We start from the raw sequence: 18,857 nt of genomic DNA on the forward strand, positions 1-18,857 counted from the left end.
TCCTTGAAACCAACACATGGACTTCAAGAAACTCTTCGTTTGGATGATGTCTTGAAGGTAAACATGGATCACACAATCTTCTTCTTCAAGACATGCTTGCAATAAGCTCAACACTCACATGACCAATCTTTGGATAATTCCTTAATAGCACCTTGGTCAACACATAAACTCCTTGAAACCAACACATGGACTTCAAGAAATGCCTATGGACAAATCCTTCAAATATAACTCAATGCAACCATTAGTCCATAGAGAATGTCATCAATTACCAAAACCACACATGGGGGCACCACATGTCCTTTCACAAATCTCAAGGAAAAAGCTACTAGATGGATCTACTTATATAGGAGCAAGGGGTGGCGGCCAAGGAGGTAGGAGGACGCCCCAAGGCAGCCTAAAACTAACCCTGGGTCGTACAAGGCTCATGGGCCCAAGTGGAGGTGATGCAACACCTTTGGACTTGTAGTTGGACTCGGATTCTGCTACAGCGTCAGATTGTTTCGTCGATAACTCAACCCTCCGGACGAATTTTAAGGGATCTACTTATATAGGAGCAAGGGGTGGCGGCCAAGGAGGTAGGAGGACGCCCCAAGGCAGCCTAAAACTAACCCTGGGTCGTACAAGGCTCATGGGCCCAAGTGGAGGTGATGCAACACCTTTGGACTTGTAGTTGGACTCGGATTCTGCTACAGCGTCAGATTGTTTCGTCGATAACTCAACCCTCCGGACGAATTTTAAGGTGAATCCAATTGGGTTGGAAAGATCACGGAATTAACTTTCGAACAAAGAAACAATCACCCAATTCGGAATCCGTATGAAATATTGATTGGCGTTTTGAGTCAGGTATGTTTGTGCAGCCGGAATCTGAATCCAGAACATGAGAGACTTGGACTCTATCTTTTCTTGGCCCAAAAATGACGTGAGAAGACTTCTTGAACAACACCTAAACTTCTCTTTTTCCCTTATCTTCACATGTGGATTGTAAAATGCTCCTTCTTGATTTCTACCTCCGCAGCCTTTAGCATTGCAAAGAGCTCGGGAATCGTCTTATCCATCCCTTGCATATTATAGTTCATCACGCAGCTCTTGTAAATTGGTGGTAGTGATTGAAGAACTCTATCAATGACACTATCATTAGGAAGATTAACTCCCAGTTGAGTCAAGTGGTTGTGGTACCCAGACATTCTGAGTATATGTTCACTGACAGAACTATTCTCCTCCATCTTGTAGCTGTAGAACTTATTGGAGACTTCATATCTCTCAATCCGGGCATTTGCTTGAAACATTAACTTCGACTCTTGGAACATATCATATGCTCCATGACGTTCAAAACATCGTTGAAGTCCCGGTTCTAATTCGTAAAGCATGGCACACTAAACTATCGAGTAGTCATCAACTTTGCTCTGCCAGATGTTCATAACATCTGGTGTTGCTCCTGCAGCGGGTTTGTCACTTAGCGGTGCTTCCAGGACGTAATTCTTCTGTGCAGCAATGAAGATAATCCTCAAGTTACGAACCCAGTCCGTGTAGTTGCTACCATCATCTTTCAACTTGCTTTCTCTAGGACGCATTAAAATTCAATGAAACAACAGCATAAGCCATCTATCTACAACAACATAGACATGCAAAATACTATCAGGTACTAAGTTCATGATAAATTAAAGTTCAATTAATCAAATTACTTAAGAACTCCCACTTAGATAGACATCTCTCTAATCATCTAAGTGATCACGTGATCCATATCAACTAAAGCATGTCCGATCATCACGTGAGATGGAGTAGTTTTCAATGGTGAACATCACTATGTTGATCATATCTACTATATGATTCACGCTCGACCTTTCAGTCTCCAGTGTTCCGAGGCCATATCTGCATATGCTAGGCTCGTCAAGTTTAACCCGAGACCGAGTATTCTGCGTGTGCAAAACTGACTTGCACCCGTTGTATGTGAACGTAGAGCTTATCACACCCGATCATCACATGGTGTCTCGGCACGATGAACTATAGCAACAGTGCATACTCAGGGAGAACACTTATACCTTGAAATTTAGTGAGAGATCATCTTATAATGCTACCGTCGAACTAAGCAAAATAAGATGCATAAAGGATAAACATCACATGCAATCAACATAAGTGATATGATATGGCCATCATCATCTTGTGCCTGTGATCTCCATCTCCAAAGCACCGTCATGATCACCATCGTCACCGGCTTGACACCTTGATCTCCATCGAAGCATCGTTGTCATCACGCCAACTATTGCCTCTATGACTATCGCTACCGCTTAGTGATAAAGTAAAGTAATTACATGGTGATTGAATTTCATACAATAAAGCGACAACCATATGGCTCCTGCCAGTTGCCGATAACTGTGTTACAAAACATGATCATCTCATACAATAAAATTTAGCATCATGTCTTGACCATATCACATCACAACATGCCCTGCAAAAACAAGTTAGACGTCCTCTACTTTGTTGTTGCAAGTTTTACGTGGCTGTTATGGGCTGAGCAAGAACCATTCTTACCTACGCATCAAAAACCTCAACGCGGTATAGTGATTCTTTTTGATCTTCAGAAAGAAGCATGTTCATTGAATCCGATTCAACTAAAGCTGGAGAAATAGACACCCACAAGCCACATGTGTGCGAAGCATGTCGGTAGAACCAGTCCCGCGTAAGCGTACGTGTAATGTCGGTCTGGGCCGCTTCATCCAACAATGTTGCTAAATCAAGAATCAACTAGTGACGGCAAGCAATATGTATATACCCAGGCCCACAACTCCTTTGTGTTCTACTCGTGCATATAACATCTATGCATAAACCTGGCTCGGATGCCACTGTTGGGTAACGCGGTAATTTCAAAAAAATTCCTACGCACACGCAAGATCATGGTGATGCATAGCAACGAGAGGGGAGAGTATCGTCTACGTACCCTCGTAGACCGTAAGTGGAAGCGTTATGATAATACGGTTGATGTAGTCGTACGTCTTCACGATCGACCGATCCTAGTACCGAACGTACGGCACCTCCGCGATCTTCACACGTTCAGCTCGATGACGTCCCGCGAACTCACGATCCAGTAGAGCTTCGTGGGAGAGTTTCGTCAGCACGACGGCGTGATGACGGTGATGATGTTGCTACCGGAACAGGGCTTCGCCTAAGAACCGCTACGATATAACCGAGGTGGATTATGGTGGAGGGGGCACCGCACACAGCTAAAAGATCAACTGATCAACTTGTGTGTCCATGGGGTGCCCCCCTCCCCCGTATATAAAGGAGTGGAGGAGGGGAGGGACGACCCTCTCTATGGCACGCCCTGGGGAAGTCCTACTCCCTGCGGGAGTAGGATTCCCCCCTTTCCTAGTAGAAGTAGGAGCCCTTCCAAGTAGGAGTAGGAGAGGAAGGAAGGAGGGGAGAGGGAGGAAGGAAAGGGGGGCCGGCCCCCTCCCAATTCGGATTGGGCTTGGGGGGCGCCTCCCTCTTTTCCCTTCCCTCTCCTCTATTCCACTAAGGCCCAATAGGGCCCATATACTCCCGGGGGGGTTCCGGTAACTTCCAGGTACTCCGGAAAAATGCCCGAACCACTTGGAACCATTCCGATGTCCAAATATAGGCTTCCAATATATCGATCTTTATGTCTCGACCATTTCAAGACTCCTCGTCATGTCCGTGATCAAATCCGGGACTCCGAACTACCTTCGGTACATCAAAACACATAAACTCGTAATACCGATCGTCACCGAACATTAAGCGTGTGGACCCTACGGGTTCGAGAACTATGTAGACATGACCGAGACTTTTCTCCGGTCAATAACCAATATCGGAACCTGGATGCTCATATTGGTTCCTACATATTCTATGAAGATCTTTATGGGTTAAACCGCATAACGGTATACGTTGTTCCCTTTGTCATCGGTATGTTACTTGCGCGAGATTCGATCGTCGGTATCTCAATACGTAGTTCAATCTCATTACCGGCAAGTCTCTTTACTCGTTCCGTAATGCAACATCCCATAACTAACTCATTAGTCACATTGCTTGCAAGGCTTATAGTGATGTGCATTACCGAGAGGGCCCAAAGATACCTCTCCGGAGTGACAAATCCTAATACCAATCCATGCCAACTCAACAAACACCATCGGAGACACCTGTAGAGCACCTTTATAATCACCCAGTTACGTTGTGACATTTGGTAGCACACAAAGTGTTCCTCTGGTATTCGAGAGTTGCATGATCTCATAGTCATAGGAACATGTATAGTTATTGAGAAAGCAAAAGCAACAAACTAAACGATCATCGTGCTAAGCTAACAGATGGGTCAAGTCAATCACATCATTCTCTAATGATGTGATCCCGTTAATCAATTGAAAACTCATGTCTATGGTTAGGAAACATAACCATCATTGATTCAATGGGCTAGTCAAGTAGAGGCAAACTAGTGACACTATGTTTGTCGATATATTCACACATGTACGAAGTTTTCGGTTAATACAATTCTAGCATGAATAATAAACATTTATCATGATATAAGGAAATATAAATAACAACTTTATTATTGCCTCTAGGGCATATTTCCGTCAGCCGTGGCTATGGAGGCGACACGACGACGGTTGTGCTCGGGTGACGTGCGGGAAGAGGGATAGCGGCGCGGAGAAGAAGAAGGGAGAGGCTAAGGTTAAGCCACGGGGTCGAGGGGGTCCTTATGTGTCAGGAGGGCTTCGGGGATGGCCGACGCGCATCCAAGGAAGCCATGGATGGCTGCTACGCCTCCCCTGTCTCCTGTAGCGAGGTTGAAGGAGAGGGGTGGTGGCCTGGGCCTACTATTTGGCTAGATGGGCCAAAGTGCCGAGTATTCCGTTTCTTGCCTTTCTTTTTTTAGAGTTTTGCCATTTTTTATTTAGCAAACGAATTTTGTTATGACTCAAACCTGCACAATATCCAATGCAGCATTTCAAGTCTACACACCAAGTTTCATATTATTTGGAAACGTGTAAACATTTGTGTGCATTTAAATGACCATTTTAAATATTGTTGAACATGGTTATTTATTCCTGGGGCTTAATTTAGTGACCCAAATGGAGTTGTTTCACCTCGTCAAATATCTAGGGATTAATTGGAAAAACCTGAACACTTTAATTTTGACATTTGAAAACTTTTATTGTTTGACTTTATTTTTAAATTTGAATTTGAATCGATTTGAATCAACGTGGGATTTAGCAACAGTAAAAATGATGACATAACATCATTAGCAGGGGATTACCGTAGCTTAATTATCCGGGCGTTACATGAGTGGCCTCGATGCGGTCGCGCCACCTGTCGCCGGCACTTTTGTCGGTCCGGATGCGTCAGCTCCTCCTCCTCCCCCTTTCCTCGTGTTTGGCGGGGAGGTTGGTTGGAGGGATGTGTGGCCTCGATACGGCCGCGTCACCAATCGCCCACGGGGTGTGCCGGTCCGGATTCGTCCGCTCCCCTTTCTCCCCCATTCCTCATCCGCGGGTGGGTTGGCGCAGATCTACCAGTGGAGTGCGAGTGGATCTGTCGGTCGAGGGTCGTCGGTTGGTCCAAAGCCGGGGCCTTTGTGTAGGTCTCGGGGTTGTCTAGTGTAGGGCAGTGACTCTGACAGCGAGACGCGCGGCGTTTGTAGGCAGAGCGTGCGGGCAACCATGGCCTCGCGGGTGGCGTGGTTGTGGGTGGTTGAGGGAGTTAGGGGTGCGATGATGGTATGTGAGCGCCGGGGTACACCACTTGCCCAGTCCTTTGACCGGCCGACGGTGGCGGCGGCTGTTGAGGCCGTACCCCTGAAGGCTCCGTCACGATGCTCCCACTCATGTCGTCTTCCTCTAGGTGAAAATCTGATCTTCATGGATCGGGCGGTGGCGGCTATCCTTGGTCGTACCCTTCTTGAAGGCACCGCTTTGGAGGGCTAGCTTCGTTGTTGTCTGATTCACCTCGCTATTGTTGTCGGTGGGGTGGTGTGTCGGTGTCCGGCATCTTTATATCTTGTCTTGGGTGTGTGTGTTGTGTGCGTTGTTCGGTCTCTCGGATGTATTCGGTGATGGTGGCTTTATAATATAAAGCGAGGGGACCCTTTTTCGGTAAAGATGCCCATATAGATAGGGTGTATGTGTGTATTCATAGGAAGAGTGTATTTAGGCGTAATGTGTTGAAAAAGGGATCCTAATAGTCGGTCTTCAGTTGGAAACGACCCATCGAACGAAATTGTTCGCTGGAGAAGGGAACAATCAACAAACGAAAAACATTCCTCGATCGTTCGCTCCTGTAGCGCACACCGAACGTGGAACGTATACGTACTTTTTTTCTTTCGGCGAGAATGTACCTAGTTAGGGTTGCAAGCGGAATCCACAATGGTTTCAGAATGTAACCTACTTTGGGTTGCAAACGGAATCAACAGTGATTTGCTGACGTATACGTAGTAATCATCAGCAAGCCGTTCTTGTTTACGATCAACGGCGTACGTACGGTCATTTCGCATCAAACGCACGCTACTACGGCAGTGCAGTCCGTTCCTCAGTCGGCGCAACCCCCTGCCTCATATCATAAATTATACATATACTAAACCTAGCCAGGTTTAGTTTATGTGGTTTTTTTGACTTTTTCCTATCAGTAAAAATCGGGCCAATAGAGTAGTGACACGTTAATTTGTGGGGGAGTTGGCGGGGTGCGCTTCTGGATGCGTTTGGCGATTTTGCTGGGGATAGATGGTCAAACTTTGGTTGTTGACTAGATTGCAACCGACTGGTTTGTTTCATTCGTCGGTCGCCGCTGAAATCGCTGGCCTAGGCGCTTCGGGAGAGACCTCGTCGATGTCAAGGCCACCGCTGCACCACCGAACAAGACTATATAAATAGCCTCTCCTTCCTCACCGTCTCTGCCTCACCTTTCTTCTCGTCCCACATCCGAGCTCCCGTTCCCTTCATCCAGCCCCGCCCCTTCCCCCCGTCTCCTCTCCGCGTGGGCTGGGACGCACCGCCTGAAACCCACGCATGGTAGTCTACGCGCCGTCGCTATGCTCCCCACGCGTCGCCTGCCCCGACGGCCCGAGGATCCTCATGCCGTCTTGGCTGGACTGTGCAAAGGTGAGGAGCTGCCATGACCGCGGATCCCCCAACCTCCCATGTTCCTCCTAACCTCTTTCACCCCTCTCCTGATGTGCTCCATGCTGCTCTCGCGACAGAGATGACGGTGAACCTTTGGTTGCACGGCGCGGCGGCTCGCCATGGGACTCGACGGTACGGTGGCCAGTCCCGTGACACCATGCCTCTCCCACCTCTTTCGGTGGCTTTCTCTGCTGCCCCTGGAGCTCAGCGTGGAGGGACTCGCCATGCATCGCGCATCGTTCTGGACGCGGCTGCCCACTACCCTACAAGTCGACTGTTCCAACGCCCACCAAGTGTACGACGTAATGTTTGGACAACTGTAGGTGAAAGAAAATCAGTTCTATCCATAAACCGTGTCAAAGGTTATATGCGTGTTCCATCCCAAGCACAATTATTTTTCTTTACATGCACCTTTTGTGATATGTCTGCTTATGCAATGAGGCTCAGCCTGCTACTGATGATTGCAGTTTGGAAATATGTTGAAAGATAACTTTACTGCCAAGAAGCCCTCCATAAGAAATAGGATGCAGTGTAAAAATGGATTGTGCCTTAACCCTTGTTTGGTATAAACTTCATGGATGAGGCAATTGAGCTCTACACAACAAGCATATTTAATGCATCAAGGTTGTTAGGCACAATTGTTCATGTAGAACCATCTGCTAAACTTACTATGACTTCCTTTCCAGGATCCTCCATGGAATCTTCGAACAGATCAATGGATAAAGCAAAAGAAAATCCATACGTGGTTCTGTCAGGTCTGCTGCTTCAGGTCATCCTCCCCAAGAGTGTGAGAAGAAGCAGCTGCTGCAGAATGCATCGCACGCTATATACTCATGGGTCTTCAGGTCAGGTCCCTCTCGAGCCATGCATGCATCTTCTTCTGAGGCAAATTTAGCATGCATATCAGTTAATTTTTCCATTGATGTGTTTGCAGGACAGAGATGGGAGGCTCTTCTACAAGCTCATGATCGACATCAGGGAGCTGCATATCCTTATTTATAGAGATAATTAGAAGTTTGAGAGAAATTTAGTGTGCTCTGCATCTAATTTCAGAGGAAGTACATCTACTGCATGCAAGTGGGTTCATGCCATTATACATAGCACGTTCCAGCTGTTATATATCCTTACTTTGGGAGACAATTAGTAGTTTCTGAGAATATATTTCATAGCACGAGCACATAGCTATGAGAGATTATTAGAGCAGTAGTTCTACCTACTACCACATGTATTTTTCCATTGATTGTACAAGTTCACATGTACATCTCTGAATACAGAAGAACCTTATTACTGAAGTTATAGAACAGAGGTGGTGTTGCTCTATATATACAGGCTATTATTTGCATGCTTTGCTGAATAAGTGCAGTTTAGAATGAGTTGAAATCTAAGAGCAGACAATTGCATGTTCGACTTCCGTTGTGCAGTACCATTTCTTACTTCCAATTCGAATAGTTGTCCTTCAGTATTTGCCTAGCTCTAATACCATTGCTCAGAAAATACATACACCTTTTTTAGTGTCTGAATTTTATTATCTGTTGGTGATCAGTTTTTCCTACTCCAGTTGTTGGATGTGCTATCCTCCCTTCTCACTCTCGGGCTCTAGCAGCAAATGGACAGCAAGCATCACGAAGCAGCTCAGCTCCATCGCCTTCAGTGGTGGCAAGGTCTGTATGCTCAGCCCAACCCCAATGCTCTCTGTGCATTTTATTTATACACCAAAATATACTGAATGGAGGACAAGTTCTACTTTTTGTTAATGGAGCTAGCTTGATTGATTTTTTCAGCATTAGCTTGATCAATCTAATCCCGGCGGATGCGCTACTTTTTGTTCATGCTCACGTGTATTTGTGTTAATGTCTGCAAAGGAGCAAGCGTACTAGAGGGATGGTTGGAAGGGGAGTAATCTGCTACAATGTTTTACATCTTTTATAGTTATTTTTTGAATCTGTGATATAATATATAATGCATTCTGTAGAAACCAAAATGATGTTCATTGGAGCTTCTCTCTTGGTATGATTCTTTCATTCGTTTCTTCTTTGAGGAAACTCCATATTTGAAAAATGTCTCTTCATGGCTTCTTCAAAGTTTTTTCTGTAGTTTTCAGTCTTGGGTGCATGCAGTTTCTTCATGTCACGTCTGAAATTTGGAGCCATGTATGTAAGTACATTATAATTGGCAGAGCCTTCCCGGTTTATGATACTAAATGAGGTACATCTATATATAGGTTTGCACTGTGTCATTTTTTCCTGTGATTAATTGATCTTCATAGCAAGAAAATCCTGTTTGAGGGATATTGTGCATACTCTGACTTTCAGTGCTTTTTATGAGAACATGGTTGTCAACTAATTATTTTTAAAAGAATTCACAATGCAAACAATGATTTTAGCAAAAATATGCAACAGCTTTTCCGATGTGCTGCCACTTCAGATGTACCCCCAGCGTCCACACAGCGAAGATCCTATTATCGCGTACACAGGAGCAAAACCACCTGAGTGTCCAAGAATTTGCAAAAGCTTTATATCACTCTATTACATTCACTAATATTGCAGGAGGCTATACCAGGATGATCTAATTCAGTAAAAAATATTTGCGACATCTTATTGTAGTACAGTTGTATGACCATACACAGCCCTATGTAGAGTGCACGGCACATGATTTTAATAAATACTCCCTCTATAAACAAATATGTAAACAAATATAAGAGTATTTAGATCACTATTTTAATGATCTAAACGCTCTTATATTTCTTTACGGAGGGAGTAGCTTTTACTAGAGGTGTGCCAATGTCAATTGTTTGTCGGTGACTATCGTGCATGACTATAATAAATGTACTTCTTCGATATCTTCAACTTTTATATATATTGGTGCTTCTCTTTAATTGATGGCAAACGATACACATAAAGCTACTGTACATATTTTATCAACTTATAACTATCGTAGTTCTATTGTTTGAATCATGGTCTACATAGTCGCGACATATGACAGGCGTGGCGTCTCGCCGCGCGGGCTAAGCTAGTAATACTCTACGTACGATTGTATTTTCCACCCTTCGGGAGGCCATCGCCAGAACTTCCTCCTTGTCTCTCTCCCTCTCTCTCCCTCTCTTGGTTCTTGGATTCTTGATCATCCATCCGCCGCCCGGATCTGCCCTGCTCGCCCCGAGCATTGCCCCTCGACGTACGTACGGCGGCGACCATGAAGGTCAAGCGTTTGCTCCCCGACCAACGTGACAGCACAAACTTTTATGCCATGTTCCGAGAAATCGCCGCTGCGCACATCTCACGCACCGCCACCGGCCTTACATTTCCCCTGGCACACGTCGTCCCTGAGCAGCACGCCGGCCCTAACTTGGACGGCGCCGCCCTGGAGCTGGAGATGTCTCCGCAGAGGCGCTACGAGCTGTGTGCCGACTATGACGCGGAGATCGACGAAAGCCTCCGAAGGATGGAATCGGAGGACGCCGGAGAGCGGCCCTGCCCCGACTACCTCACCAAGGTGCAGCACGGTCAGATGGACAACTACAAGCGCGCCCTGCTCGTCAGATGGATGTATTTCTTCACCCAACGCTACAACCTCGCCGACGGCACGCTCCACCGCGCCGTCGCCTACGTCGACCGGTTCCTATCGCCCCCCCTGACGATTACCGACGACTACGAGCTCCGCCTCCTCGGCGCCGTCGCCGTCTTCGCTGCGGCCAAGTACGAGGATCGCTACACCACCCTGAAGCTGACCTCTGCAGAGGTCGCGTCGTATGGCCTGTTCGCCAAGGACGAGGTGGTGGCCATGGAGACCAAGGTTGTCGCGGCGCTCGACTACAGGATGGGAGGCCCCACCGCGCACACCTTCGTCGACCACTTCACCCGGAGCGGCGGCGAGGACCCCCGTGACGACATCGTCAAGTCCCTGGCGCGCCACTTGGCGGACCTCACGCTGCTCGACTGCCGCCACCTGCAGTTCCTGCCGTCCACCGTCACGGCATCGGCGGTCTTCGTCGCACGATGCACAATCAACCAGATGCGCGGCTTCAGGTGGAACGACGGCCTGAAGGAGCTCTTGGCGTGCACGCGCTACGCCACCGACGACCTTCGCGCCTGCATAGCTGCCATGTATGACATGCACGAGCTCGAGACCTGGCCAGGTTACCAGCGCATGAGGATCAACTACCAGAGGCATTACTCCCTGCTTGATCGGTTTGAGATGACTCAGCACATCTTCTTAGCGGATTAGGACCTAGAGCAGTGCCAGTGAATTTGTAGGCGGTATATCTGGATTGTATACATTGGCACTGAGTTAATTGCACGTTGGTACCACACTTGCGCACCTACTCACGAATCAGTACCACTACTTGTGCATGTCGCAGTTCAGTACCAACTCAGGGCCTAAGTGGTGCATAACGGGCTAAGGAGCGTATAAGCGCGTATTGACCGCGTATCCGACAGGTCGGGCCCACATGTCAGGTGACACGCTGGCCGAATCGGTGCGTGGACAAGTCGCTGACTCGGACGAGTCCGACCTAACGGGCTAGGTCGAACCGAGCCGCCGGTTCGAACCCTAATTCTCGTTCCCCTCTCCCACTCCTCCCCGTGCTCCTCTGTGTCAATGGCGACGGCGAATCCGCGCGGCGGCGGTGTAGGCGGCGGCTCGAGCAGCGGTGGCGGTGTGGGCGGGTACGGAGATCTTCCTGGCCTCGGGGCCGATGCGCACCCAGGATTGGCCGAGGGCGACAGTTCGTCATACTACTCGAGCGGCGAGGAAGAACTCAAGGAGGCCCTGCTGACCATGGAGCAGCGCCTACGGATGGCAGAGATCTGGGCCGCCAACCCTTTCACGAGCCATCACTGGACCCATGGATGTGGTGGAGTGCTGTAAGTCCTCCTCCCTCTCATCTGTTCTTTCTTCCAATTTGAGGGTTAGGGTTAGTGTTAATGAAAATGTCCAAATTTGCTGGCACTTGTAGTGTGGAGGAGGCTATCTGGGATGTTAGGATTCACTTTGATGCCCTACATAATTTGGATAGGAAGATATGCAGTTCTGATGTCACTTTTCTCAATTTGTATGCACTGTTGCATACACAAGGATTTACATTCTCTGATGAATTGTATCACATGGAGAACACATGCATAGGAGAGCAGAGAGAGCATGGCCTAGACTTGATTGACACAAACATTAAATTGCAGCAAATTAAGAAGCAGCATGAGCATACTTTAGTTTTGAATCTGTTAGTTAGAGCAACAGCCACTGACAATTCTGCAATTCAGAGAAATGATGAACTACAAACCATTCTTTATGCACCACCAGTTGTGTATGATCTCAGTGAGCCAGCTGTGCTTGCTGTTGATGACCAAGAGGTTGTTTTTAATAGTCAGGGCAGTAGTAGTACCAATGTTGAAGCTAGTGGTTTTTCCACACAAGAGAGCAAAAATCTAGGTAAACAAAAGCTGAAATTTGTGACGGAGGATGAAGTTTTGTTGGAGGAGGGATATTACAGTAGTGATAATTCAGAAGGGGCATATGACAGTGACACCTACTTGGAGAAGTATGGGATTTCTCAAGACACGGAGATAATAGATGGAAAGAGACAAGCAGATGAGGAACAACTAGCATATGATCAAGATGAATATTCAGATGATGAGTCAGAAGAGGAGGAACAACTGCATTATGAGGGTGACACTTAGGTTGATGATCTGTTTGAGAGGGAGGAGGAACAGAGTGGGGATGAAGAGAGGGAGGAGAGCTTGAATGTGGAGTTAGCTCAACAGTTGCAGGTAGAACCTCCAAAGAAGAGACATAAGCTGCCAATTAGGAGGTGCCCCACCACTAGAACACATTCTAGTGTTTTGAAGGAGGTGAAGAAAGATTTCATTCCTTCATCAGATGAAGAAGAAACTGGTTGGCTGATGGATAGTGAAGATGATGGGCATGAGCCACTGCAATTTGTCCTAAAGAAAAGCAAGAAGAGTAGGGCACAGAAAAGAAAACCTAGGATATGGTTCAATGAAAAAATGGAGCACCCACACCAGCAATTATGTAAGTACATGTGCTTCACAAATCAGCAGCAATTCAGAGATGCTCTGCTGAGCTTGCACATTTCACAGGCAAGAGATTTCAGATATCATAGAAATTCTGACCAAAGGATCATTGCATATTGCAGAAATGAGCACTGTCAGTTCCACATTGTTGCTGCTGTGATCAAAGGTGAAAAGACTTTTGCTATAAAAAATGAACCTGGAGCACACTTGCCCTACCACTACAGAGTCTTCCAGGGTTAGTGCAAAGTGGCTTGCAAAGACATATAAGTCATTGTTCAGGTCTGATCCAACCACTAGCATACAAACTCTGAGAAGTATGGTGTTGAGGTTCCTAAGCACATGGACTATAGGGCCAAAAACTTAGTTGTGGAAGCTGTCTTAGGAGAGCACAAGAAGCAGTATCCCAGGTTAAGGGACTATGCAGCAACCATCATGCAGACAAAACCTGGAAGTAGGGTTGTAGTTACAACTCTAGTTCCTAAAGCAACAAAAAAATACCACATCCATGGCCAAGGTTTCATGCAATGTTTTTCTGCTTAAATGGAGCAAGGGAGGGATTTCTCAATGGATGCAGACCTTTCATTGGTTAGTTAGTTGTTTCTTTGCTTTAGTTTCATTGCTATGTACATGATTACACCTTTGCTGTAGTTTCTTTGCTATGTACTGACTTAATTGGTTCTTTTTTTGCAAAACAGGTGTTGATGGATGCTTTATTAAGCTGACCACAGGTGCACAAATCCTTGCTGCCACTGGCAGAGATGGCAATAACAACATTTATCCAATTGCATTTGCCATTGTTGGTCAGGAGGATACAGAAAATTGGTGCTGGTTTCTGCACCAACTCAAGATATGTCTAGGAGGAGAAGTTGGCCAATTTGGTCCTTATACTATCATGTCAGATAGACAGAAGGTAAGTACTTAGTTTGCTGTGTGTTTCAGTAGCATAGTTTGTTGGTTTTTTTCAACTATATCTGTAGTCAGTAGCTTAGTTTATTGTTGTAATTTCAACAGGGGCTACTCAATGTAGTGAATAGAGTATTTCCAAACTGCCACTAGAGATATTGTCTTAGACACTTATATGCAAATTTTCAGAATGCTGGTTTTAGGGGGGAAGATCTAAAGAAATGCATGGATAATGCCAGTTATGCTTACAATGAATATAAGTTTAATATTGCTATGAATGATTTGAGAAATGAGTGTGAGGATGCTTGGATCTAGCTTAATGCAATTCCTAAGAAAACATGGGCAAGGCATGCTTTTGACACTAACTGCAAGACATATTTGGTTGTTAACAACCTATCTGAGGTGTTCAACAAGTATATCCTTGATTTTAGGAAAAAGCCTATTAGGACTATGGTTGATGGTATTAAGGACAAGCAAATGGTGAGGTGGCATGAGAAGAGAGAGAGAGAGAGAGGAAAGGCAGCTTTCGGGGAGATCACACCACACTATGCTGAGAAGCTAGAGCTGGAAAAGGAGAGGGCTAGATACTGCAAACCCATTCAAGCTGGTGTTAATTTATGGCAAGTGACCAGTGGGCAGCAAACACATCCTGTGAACTTGGATAATCATACATTATGACGCCCAGATAATTAAGCTACAGTGAACCTCCGCTGATGATGCCATGTCACCTTCATTACTGTTGCTAATCTCGCGGTAGTTCAAAACCGATTCAAAATCCAAATTCAAAAACAAGTCAAACAATTAAAGTTTTCAAAAGTCGAAACTAAAATGTTCTTATTGTGACAAATAATTCATAAGATATATTGGTGGAGAAACCAAGTCTTTATAAAATGTTTAAATGCACTAAACTAATTAAATCAGTAGCTAAAACCATTAATTAAATGCCTTTTATATTTTGTAAAATACTAAAGTATATTATTTTGGGATGAAACCTTTTGTGCTTGTGACATAATTGTAACATCAATTCAGGTGCCACTTTGTATTTTATAAAAACCAAAATAATTAGGAACAAAAAAACAGAAAAGAATTGTAAAGAAAAATAAGAAAAAGCAAAAGAAAAAAAGGCCCCCCTCCTCCTGGTCCGTTCGGCCCAACTAGGCCTCCAGGCCACCGAATCTCGGCCCAGCTGCCCCCCACCTGTGCCCTAACCCTAGCTCGTGGCTCGCCTCCTCCCGCATGACCCCCACTTTCCCCCGATCCACATCTCTCCCCTCCACCTCGCGCCGCACGCACGCACACGCACGCATCGTGCCTGGGAGAGGAGCTTCCTGCGCCCAATCCTCCCACCAACCCTCACCACCCCTCTCCCCGATCTGGACGCGTCACCCCCGACCCCGTCGTCATCGCCGGCGCCAGGCGCCGCCTCGCCTGCGCTGCCCCACTGTCGCCACCGACCGGGACGACCACGCCGGAAGCCATCACCGCTCCTCCCCTGCGTCGCCGCGTCCTCGGCCTCCTCCTCATCGACCGACCCCGAGCCTTGCCGCCCCAGATCCCCTGCAACGGGGGTGAGCATCGACCCCCTCCTCTCCTCTCTTCCCTCGGTCCCCGCACTCCAGATGGTCGTGCTCGCCGCGTCGTCACCCGTCCTCACCTGCGCCGCCAGCGTCGCCTCGCCCGTGTCACGCCACGTCCATCCGCGCCTACTGCCGTTCTGATGCCGCTGCCTGCCGCTGTCGTAGCTACCCGCGCACGCCCGTTGCTCGCCCCGCTAGCTCGCTCGCATCCGTGTTCCACGCAGCTGCTGCACTATTCTGAGCTCAGGGCACCGCAAACCTCGACTTGGCGTCGCTTGACCTTCCCCGCACCTAATGCCCCCACCATCCACTTCGCGGCGACTCCGGCTGTCCAACGCGCCTCGCCGCTTCACGAACTATCGCCAAAAAACGGCCGGACGGCCAACTCCAGCGCCCTCGGCCTCGCCGGCGTTAACCTGCTGATGTGGCGTCATTAAGCAGTTAATTAAACCACTAATTCCCCATGACAATGGACCCCACCGTCCTAATGAACCTCATTGGAGTTAATTAAAACTCTGTTAAATAAACCACTCAATGACACATGGGGCCCACCAACTAATTAAATTGTGTAGATTAACTCTAATGCAAACTGAGTCTATGACATGTGGCCCGCACCTAATTTGTTAAATTAATTAAACTCTTGATTTACACGGTCTCTATGACAGCTGGGTCCCACCAACCAGTTTCACCAGTCAAATGTTGATTGGGTCAACTCTGCTGACTGGATCCCTTGGCCCCACTGTCATACACATAGGCTAGGGTAGCACTAGGTAACAAAAGTTTATTCTGCTTTATTTTCGAATTAAAATAAATCCTCTAATTTAGAAATTCAATAAAACTTTGAAAATTAATATAAAATAAATCGTAGCTCGGATGGAAAAACTTTGTACATGAAAGTTGCTCAGAACGACGAAACGAATCCGGATATGCAGCCCGTTCGTTCGCCACACATCCCTAACATACCGAACTCGCAACTTTCCCCCTCTGGTTCACCAGTCCGAAAACGCAAAACACCGGAGATACTTTCCCGGATGTCTCCCCCCTTCGTCGGTATCACTTCCTACCGCGTTAGGGCATACCTAGCACCGCGTACTGCCTAGTTATGTTTTGTGATGCTTTGTTTGCTCCGTATTTACTGTTTCTTCCCCCTCTTCTTCCCCGGTAGACCCCGAGACCGGCGCTGATGCCACCGAGTACGACTACATCGACGACGAACCCTTCTCTTGCCAGAGCAACCAGGCAAGCCCCCCCTTGATCACCATATATCGCCTATTTCTTCTCTATACTTCTTGCATTAGAGTAGTGTAGCATGTTACTGCTTTCAGTTAATCCTATACTGCTGCATAGCCTGTCCTTGCTACTACTGTTGTTACCTTTACCTGCTATCCTACTGCTTAGTATAGGATGCTAGTGTTCCATCAGTGGCCCTACATTCTTGTCCGTCCACAATGCTATACTATCGGGCCATGATCACTCGGGAGGTGATCACGGGTATATACTATATACTTTATACATGATACATGTGATGACTAAAGTCGGGTTGGCTCGAGGAGTACCCGCGGTTGATTCACGAATTGGGGGCTGGAAGGACATACTTTCCCGACGGCCCTCTGTGTGGATCTTTGTGGCGAAGCGACAGGGCAGGTTGAGACCACCTAGGAGAGAGGTGGGCCTGGCCCTAGTCGGCGTTCGCGGTTGTTTCAAGATAACACGTTTAACGAGATCTTGGTATTTGATCTGAGTCTGGCTACTGGCCTATACGCACTAACCATCTACGCGGGGACAGTTATGGGTACTCGACGTCGTAGTATCAGCCAAAGCCTTCGTGACGTCAGCGACTGAGCGGCGCGCGCTGGGTTGGACTGGAACGCCTGCTCTTGTATAAGGGAGGCTAGGTCTGCTCTCCGGCCGCCCTCGCAACGTGCAGGTGTGCAATGGGCGATGGGCCCAGACCCCTGCGCCATAGGATTTAGACCGACGTGCTGACCTCTCTGTTGTGCCTAGGTAGGGCTGTGACGTGTTGATCTTTCGAGGCCGGGCATGACCCAGAAAAGTGTGTCCGGACTAAGGGGATCGAGCGTGTTGGGAAATGTGGTGCACCCCTGCAGGGAAGTTAATCTATTCGAATAGCCATGATCTTCGGTAACAGGACGACTTGGAGTTGTACCTTGACCTTATGACAACTAGAACCGGATACTTAATAAAACACACCCTTCCAACTGCCAGATACAAATGGTGATCGCTCTCTCACAGGGCGACGAGGGGAGGATCATCGGTTAGGATTATGCTACACGATGCTACTTGGTGAACTTACCATCTACTCTCTTCTACATTCTGCAAGATGGAGGTGGCCAGAAGCGTAGTCTTCGATAGGACTAGCTATCCCCCTCTTATTCCGGCATTCTGCAGTTCAGTCCACATATGATACCCTTATTCCATTTGATACCAATGCATACATATGTAGTGTAGCTCCTTTCTTGCGAGTACTTTGGATGAGTACTCACGGTTGCTTTGCTCCCTCTTTTCCCCCTTTCTATACCCGATTGCTGCGACCCGACGTTGGAGTCCAGGAGCCAGACGCCACCGTCGACGACGACTGCTACTACTCGGGAGGTGCCTACTACGACGTGCAGCCCGCTGACGACGACCAGGAGTAGTTTAGGAGGATCCCAGGCAGGAGGCTTGCATCTCTTTCGATCTGTATCCCAGTTTGTGCTAGCCTTCTTAAGGCAAACTTGTTTAACTTATGTCTGTACTCAGATATTGTTGCTTCCGCTGACTTGTCTATGATCGAGCTCTTGTATTCGAGCCCTCGAGGCCCCTGGCTTGTAATATGATGCTTGTATGACTTATTTTATTTGTAGAGTTGTGTTGTGATATCTTCCCATGAGTCCCTGATCTTGATCGTACATGTTTGCGTGTATGATTAGTGTACTATTGAATCGGGGGCGTCACATACATGTGGTTGCAGAAAATGGGACCTCAGTGGCCTACCATGCAACCATGCAATTTCAGCAATCAACAAGGCCAAGAGGTTTCTAGAGGACTTTGTTTGTAAATTCTTCAGAAAACCATTTTATGTGGCAGCATATGAACCTATGATCTTTCCTGTTCCTGGTGAACATGACTGGATAAGGACACCTGGACCAGACATAGAGCCACCAGAATTTCATGTTAGGAGAGGAAGAAAGCAAGAGAAGAGGATCAAGGGCAAGTTTGAAGTGCCAAAG

General features: G+C 47.1%; 1 protein-coding gene and 1 long non-coding RNA gene across 3 annotated transcripts; both read left to right on the forward strand.

The window, feature by feature from the left end:
• The first annotated feature begins 7,341 nt into the window (after positions 1 to 7,341).
• Positions 7,342 to 12,081, forward strand: LOC125531523 (putative cyclin-F2-1). Of its 2 annotated transcripts, XM_087528031.1 has the most exons (3): positions 7,342 to 7,966; positions 8,061 to 8,782; positions 8,903 to 12,081. In XM_087528031.1, exon 3 carries the CDS (start codon positions 10,314 to 10,316, stop codon positions 11,343 to 11,345), a length of 1,032 nt encoding a protein of 343 aa, XP_087384157.1. In that variant the 5' UTR covers positions 7,342 to 7,966; positions 8,061 to 8,782; positions 8,903 to 10,313; the 3' UTR covers positions 11,346 to 12,081. The 2 variants fall into 2 exon arrangements, with proteins under 2 accessions (XP_087384157.1, XP_087384156.1); XM_087528030.1 differs by having other exon boundaries at positions 8,061 to 12,081.
• A 3,167-nt stretch (positions 12,082 to 15,248) lies between these two features.
• Positions 15,249 to 18,484, forward strand: LOC147965314 (uncharacterized). Its single transcript, XR_015608265.1, has 2 exons — positions 15,249 to 15,618; positions 16,793 to 18,484. It is a non-coding gene; the product is annotated as an uncharacterized LOC147965314 (long non-coding RNA).
• The last annotated feature ends 373 nt before the right edge of the window (positions 18,485 to 18,857 follow it).

Source organism: Triticum urartu, chromosome 6A, assembly GCF_056163025.1.
Source record: "Triticum urartu cultivar PI428250 chromosome 6A, HENAU_Tu73, whole genome shotgun sequence".
Classification (NCBI taxonomy): Eukaryota; Viridiplantae; Streptophyta; class Magnoliopsida; order Poales; family Poaceae; genus Triticum; species Triticum urartu.

Bases quoted from the DNA above. Each gene is read 5' to 3' on its own strand.
- LOC125531523 (XM_087528030.1), top strand. From the start codon at position 10,314: ATGAAGGTCAAGCGTTTGCTCCCCGACCAACGTGACAGCACAAACTTT.